The 5,541-nt window shown below is 35.7% G+C and overlaps 1 protein-coding gene across 3 annotated transcripts in view; it reads right to left on the bottom strand.

The window, feature by feature from the left end:
• Positions 1-588: 588 nt before the first annotated feature.
• The window catches only part of WDR44 (WD repeat domain 44), a 130,649-nt gene continuing 125,696 nt past the window's right edge, over positions 589-5,541 (bottom strand). For 2 of the 3 annotated variants that reach the window (XM_006893764.1, XM_006893766.1), the window contains 3 exons: positions 4,806-4,933; positions 3,695-3,829; positions 589-1,651 (listed from right to left, as the gene is read on the bottom strand). In XM_006893764.1, the coding sequence (XP_006893826.1) occupies positions 1,557-1,651; positions 3,695-3,829; positions 4,806-4,933 (358 nt within the window). In that variant the 3' untranslated portion in view covers positions 589-1,556. The remainder of the gene's footprint in view (positions 1,652-3,694; positions 3,830-4,805; positions 4,934-5,541) is intronic. The other variant, XM_006893765.1, reaches the window with a different exon arrangement.

Genomic DNA, 5,541 nt, shown 5'->3' with positions numbered 1-5,541 from the left:
GAAGGCATGAAGATCAAAGAAAAAATATGGGACAATCTGCTAGACTCTGAGACTAACTTCATGACAAGTTAGGAAGCCAAAGGCATGCTAATTCAATCTATCAGGTAGAGTATAGAAGAATGCTGTTGATTGCTGAGAAGTGACTCATAGCTGAGCCTCCAGTGAGTTTTAAGAGGCAGTAAATCACGTGGGAGGAGACTGCCCATCCTCTTCTTGTGAAACAGCTGGTGGACTCAAACCATGTGCCTCTGGGACAGCAGTGTAGCTTTTTATCAACAGGTCACCAGAGCTTCCTAGGGGGCAGTGAATTTATATTTATGTGGGAGAAACAACTGAGAAAAGGGGGTGAGAATGATCGCACAATTTAAAGAACACAGTCAATGTCACTGAAATTTACATGTATAAACTGCTGGAATGTATGTTTTCAACAACGAATTTTAAAAGTTTTAAATACATGTTGCTACTGCACTGTAATTGCGGGATCCAAAATCTTATCTGCTGTTTACTAAGATTCAAATGACTAAAACAAAGAGTTTAGTTTTCTTGACTCATTTAACTGACATCTTAGGAAAATAAAATCACATGTTTAACAAATGTTGGTGACCAACTTTTAATAATACATATTTAATTTTCAGAAACATATGCCAACCATCAACAACATTATCAGGGCTATACTGCCCCAGATGTTATTTCATTGGTACATAAGAACAGTATTTACAAAGGCTTTCAAAGTCAACAACTCAAAACAAAACAGCTTAATTTTTTTAAAACTACAATGCTTTTAAAAAAATGTAAACAGGTCATTTTTTACATTATTGTAAAAAAGAAGACTCACTCCTTAATGTGGCTTAATTTTTTTTTAAGTGAGCAAAGCCTGGTGCTCATGAATAAAGAATGAAAAGAATTCTTTACATAGAAACATTGTGCTCCAGTGTGGCAAACAAACAACAACAAATTATACATCCATGTACAAAGAAAAGTTCACAATTAAGACCACAAAAAAAATCTTGTCCCCAAATTGAGAAATTTATAAAAACAATTTACACATGGCTATTGACCTAGTGAAATGCTATATAACATTTTCAAAACAATTAACTCAGTCAAAAGATACCACTTTTCTTAAAAAGAAAATTTTGTGCAAAAGAAGTTATTTAAGCTAGAAATAAGACTTTCCCCCTAGTAAGAAGCCAAAAGAACCATGGAAATAATTTAACTCTGTTAGAATTAGTGCATGTAACCAAAAGGCACACACATGTGATTAATATATTAATATTTTCATGCAGAAAACGGTGCATGTTCACAATTATATAATAAAAACACAAATGTAACAAAACATAAAGCCTATGTTTGGCAATGTAATTCTAGCCACATTTTGTTCTAGTCTAGAAGTCCAGGGTTTACTAGATCATCAACACTGCCTCTCAAAAATATATTATATTTGAACAATTTTCAATAAAAATTAAAAAAGAATGTCAGCCTGAAGCACTATAATATTTTTTTCTGTTCTGATACATATAGAAACTTAATGATATGTATATTTTAAATGCGATTTCAAATTAAGATACATTTTTCCTTTTATTAATAAACACTTTGATTGCTCCAGTGAAATCAGCAGAGAGAAGGACCTCTGTGTTATCTGTCTTTGTAGTACCTTAAAAGAAAAAAAAAAAAAGAAAGAAAAATTAGCTCATGTTTCAAGGAACATTGAGACTGCTACCACAACTGTTACCTGTTCAAGATTCCCTACTATTCGAGGATAAAGATTCTCTCCGAGTTTTTTTTCCCCCATTCCTGCAATCCTTCCATCCTATCATACAAACCTTCTCCATTCTCTGATGTTCACTTTTACTTACCTATCTTAACTGGTCTTATCCTGGCTTGGGACAGAGTTCTTACGGGCTTGGATGTTTGTCCCAGGTAGTCTAAGCCACAAAGTTGTCTACTACATTTCACGTCAAATTAGCATGTTATTCAGCCCTGGGGACTGGAATGACGGCAGCTTGCGATCAGCTGGGTAAGTTTAATACTTACTAGGGTCTCTAGTGAGGTTGACAAGAAGGTTTAGTGTATAGCAAATACATGGAAATTGCCAAGAAATGAAGCATGCACTTTTGCTCTGTGAATGCTGACAGCACCTTTTAACATTATAGTCTGTACCAAAGCAGTATGTAGCTACGTGAATAGCAAACACGCTTAGCTCTTAGATTTGTCAGTTGTGTAAAAACATTTAGCAAAACAAATTCAGCGTTAGTTGCATTTATTACACACAGCCAAAGTTTTGATTTAAGAAGAATTGATTAATAAGGAAAGGAATGTTAGTGGCATAGTGTGTAATGTGTTGGGACATTAACCAGTCAGTGGTTTGAATCTACCATCTGCTCTATGTGAGAAAGATCTACAGTCTTGGAAAAATCAATGATGAGTTGCTATGAGTTAGACTTTACTCAATGGTAGTGGTGGTTTTGTTTTTTAACATTTTCTTGGGTAGGAAGTACAACATGACAGATTACATCACCAGACAGATTACACCAACATGACAGATTAAAACTCCTTCCTGACCATATTCTTAATGATTATTTTTTTATATATAATTTGCAATGAAGTAATACTTATTGATGGTTTCACTTTACTTTAGAATCTGAGGATTTTCTAATTTCTTTTAAAATAGTTTATGTAACTACAATTACTACCCATTCTCACAACATATGCTGTAAAAGACAGCTGTAAATTTGTGGCAAGTAGAAAACAACAAATTTTCTTTAGGGAAAAAAAAGCTGATTAAAAACTTATTGTATGCAGGCAAGGGAACTCTGGTTACCTAGTGATAAGGAGCTACACTGCAACCCTAAAGGGATGCAGTTCAAATCCACCAGCTGCCCAGAGGGAGACAGATAGTCTCCACCTGTGCAATTTAGTGTCTCTGAAAACCTGCTGGATTGGTTCCAACTCAAAGGCACATAATGATGACAATGATGACGACAACAACAACAACAACAAATGTAGGCAAGCATTGTTAAAATCTATGAGTGAAGAGCTAGTACTGGCTCATAGCAACCCTTCACTGGGTTTTCAAAGCTGTACATTTTTTTTTCTTTCTTGTTGTGTACCATCAAATTGGATCTGACTGGCACAGGAAGAGATTGCCCTTCCTTCTCCAGCAGAACATCGGGTGGATTTGAACTGCGCACCTTCAGGATTGCAGTGCAGCTTCTTGCCACCAGAGCTCCCTAGGGCCAAACATTTTTACAGGAGGAAACGGCACTTCTGTCCATGGAGTAGTTGATAGGGTCAAACTGCTGGCCTTTTGGTTAGCAGCCTGTTATGTTAAAATGCTGTCACGAAAGACACCATAATACAACAATATATAAAGTCTTTCCTCCTGAAGATTATAGTTTATTAGGAGACAAATTACTCAAGAAACTTTGTATTTCTGAATTTGTTGGCATTTCTCCCAAAAGAATGGCTGGTCACAAAAAAAACTCAGATCTGTTAACATTCTCACTTTTAATTCCTATATGAGTTTAAAAGAAATAGAATTTGAAAGGAATATGTTAATGTTCAGAAATGGATATATTACAACTACTTGTATACAAGATATATCCTTCATGAAAGCTTTCTAATATCCAGTATAGGGTGGGTGAAGCCATTAAATGCTGATTAGCAATAACAAGACAAATGAGCTAGCATTGCCTACCGGAGGACGTGGCATCCAAAACTTCAGGATCTTCATCTTTGTCGGTGGCTTCTAATTTTTCAGATGGCACATCCAAAGATAACATCAAATTTGGGTTTGGAGCAAAGATTGCTGATGTGACAACTGCATTATGTGCTAAGAAAAAAAGCCACCACAACAACAAAACTTTAGTGTAACTGATACTAAACAAGATGACAAATCTAAGTGTGTATGCTACATATTGCATTAAATTTAACAGAGCGGTAACTCTTTTTTAAAAAAGCCACCAAACCAACTACTGACTTCTCTGAAAGGGATCATAGCAGAACTTGGACAGAATGGCAGGAAAATATGCAACAATATTTAACATCATGCAAAAGACCAGGTTTACTGGTCAGATAGAGACTGATGGAACCTCTGAGAATAAGACATGACCTTACACCAAGTAGCTTAATTTTCAGCCAAGCCACAGAAAGGTTTATAAGGTAAAGAGTAACACTAATGAAGTATATACTCCTTAGAATGATAAACCATTTGAAAGGAAATGGCAATTGTTTGCCAAAAACCATGCTCAGAGAGCAGAAAATTTTAGGAAGTGGGTGAGTAATGTTATGTTGAAAGTATTACAAAGAATGCTCTGAAACGAAACTGAGTAAGTTGCTGAACTGACCTGCTCTGTAAACCTTTACCCCAATCACAATAAAAAGATAAAAAAAAACCTTTCTAAAAAAACATGCCATATACAAGTTTTATTGATGTTGTGTGCCATCAAGTCAAAACTAACCAATAGCTGACCCTCCAGTGGGTTTTCAGAGGTAGTAAACAACATGGGAGAAGACTGCCCTTCCTCTTTCCAGGAGCAGTTGTCGGATTTGAACCACGTGCATTTGGGTTGGCAGCGCAGCCAACCAGAGCTCCCTATGCAAGCTTAGAGATTATATTAACTTCTCCAATGTACACTAGGGTCAGGCAAAACAAACAAACAAGCAAAACAAAACAAACCACACTGCATAAAGTCAAAGAAAGAAAAAGCAGGCATAACTGCCAAAGTGTCCTTCTGAAATTTACTTGTAGTACATCTTCATTTTAGTTTATTTACTAATGCAACATTCCAAGGTAGTCATTTACTTACCTTTAATACCTTCCCAGAAGTCATTACGATCTCTCCTGACTGAAGTAAACTTGCTTAGGTCATGGTAAGTACTCCAAATATAAACATACTTATCTTCTGAACCACTAACGATGTAAGTAAAATCATGGCTGAATGTGGGGGGGGAAAAGAAAAAAAAAGAAAGTTTTGCTTTTTTAGGTTTTACATTATCAGTACTTCTTATTTTAAAGTATCTAAAAAGCATCCAAGAGATTTTGTTGAAAATGTAGATTTCTATTCTCACTCCAGAAACTTTGCTGAATTCTGACATGGAGCTCAGGCATCTGTATATTCATCAAAACCCTTAGCTACGCTTGGAGGAATACTGGCTTTGCAATGAAAGAGAGAAGCTGTATACTTTACCAACTGAATTACTATATAATTACTGGGTAGCTCAAGAAGGGAAAAACCAATAAGGGCTGATAGAAGGGTAGATGCAAAAGGGGGTGGTTAAGCCAATTTCAAAGGAGCCCTGTTGGCACAGTGATAAAACACTTCAATGCTATCCAAAAGACTGGTGGTTCAAATGCACCAGGTACTACTCTGTGGGAGAAAGATTTGGTAGCTTGTTACTATAAATATTTATGGCTTCGGAAATCCTATGGGTCAGTTTTATCTACTGTCCTTTAGGGATGCTATGAGTCAGAATCAACTAAATGGATATGGGTTTGTTTTTTTTTAAATTATTATTAAATTTTATTAGTTTTAATGAACATTT

The sequence above is a fragment of the Elephantulus edwardii genome, unplaced genomic scaffold (genome assembly GCF_000299155.1).
Source record: "Elephantulus edwardii isolate Elephantulus edwardi_28Jun2011 unplaced genomic scaffold, EleEdw1.0 scaffold00131, whole genome shotgun sequence".
Classification (NCBI taxonomy): Eukaryota; Metazoa; Chordata; class Mammalia; order Macroscelidea; family Macroscelididae; genus Elephantulus; species Elephantulus edwardii.
Note: the sequence above shows the minus strand (reverse complement) of the source record. Positions and strands in the feature narration are given on the sequence as shown.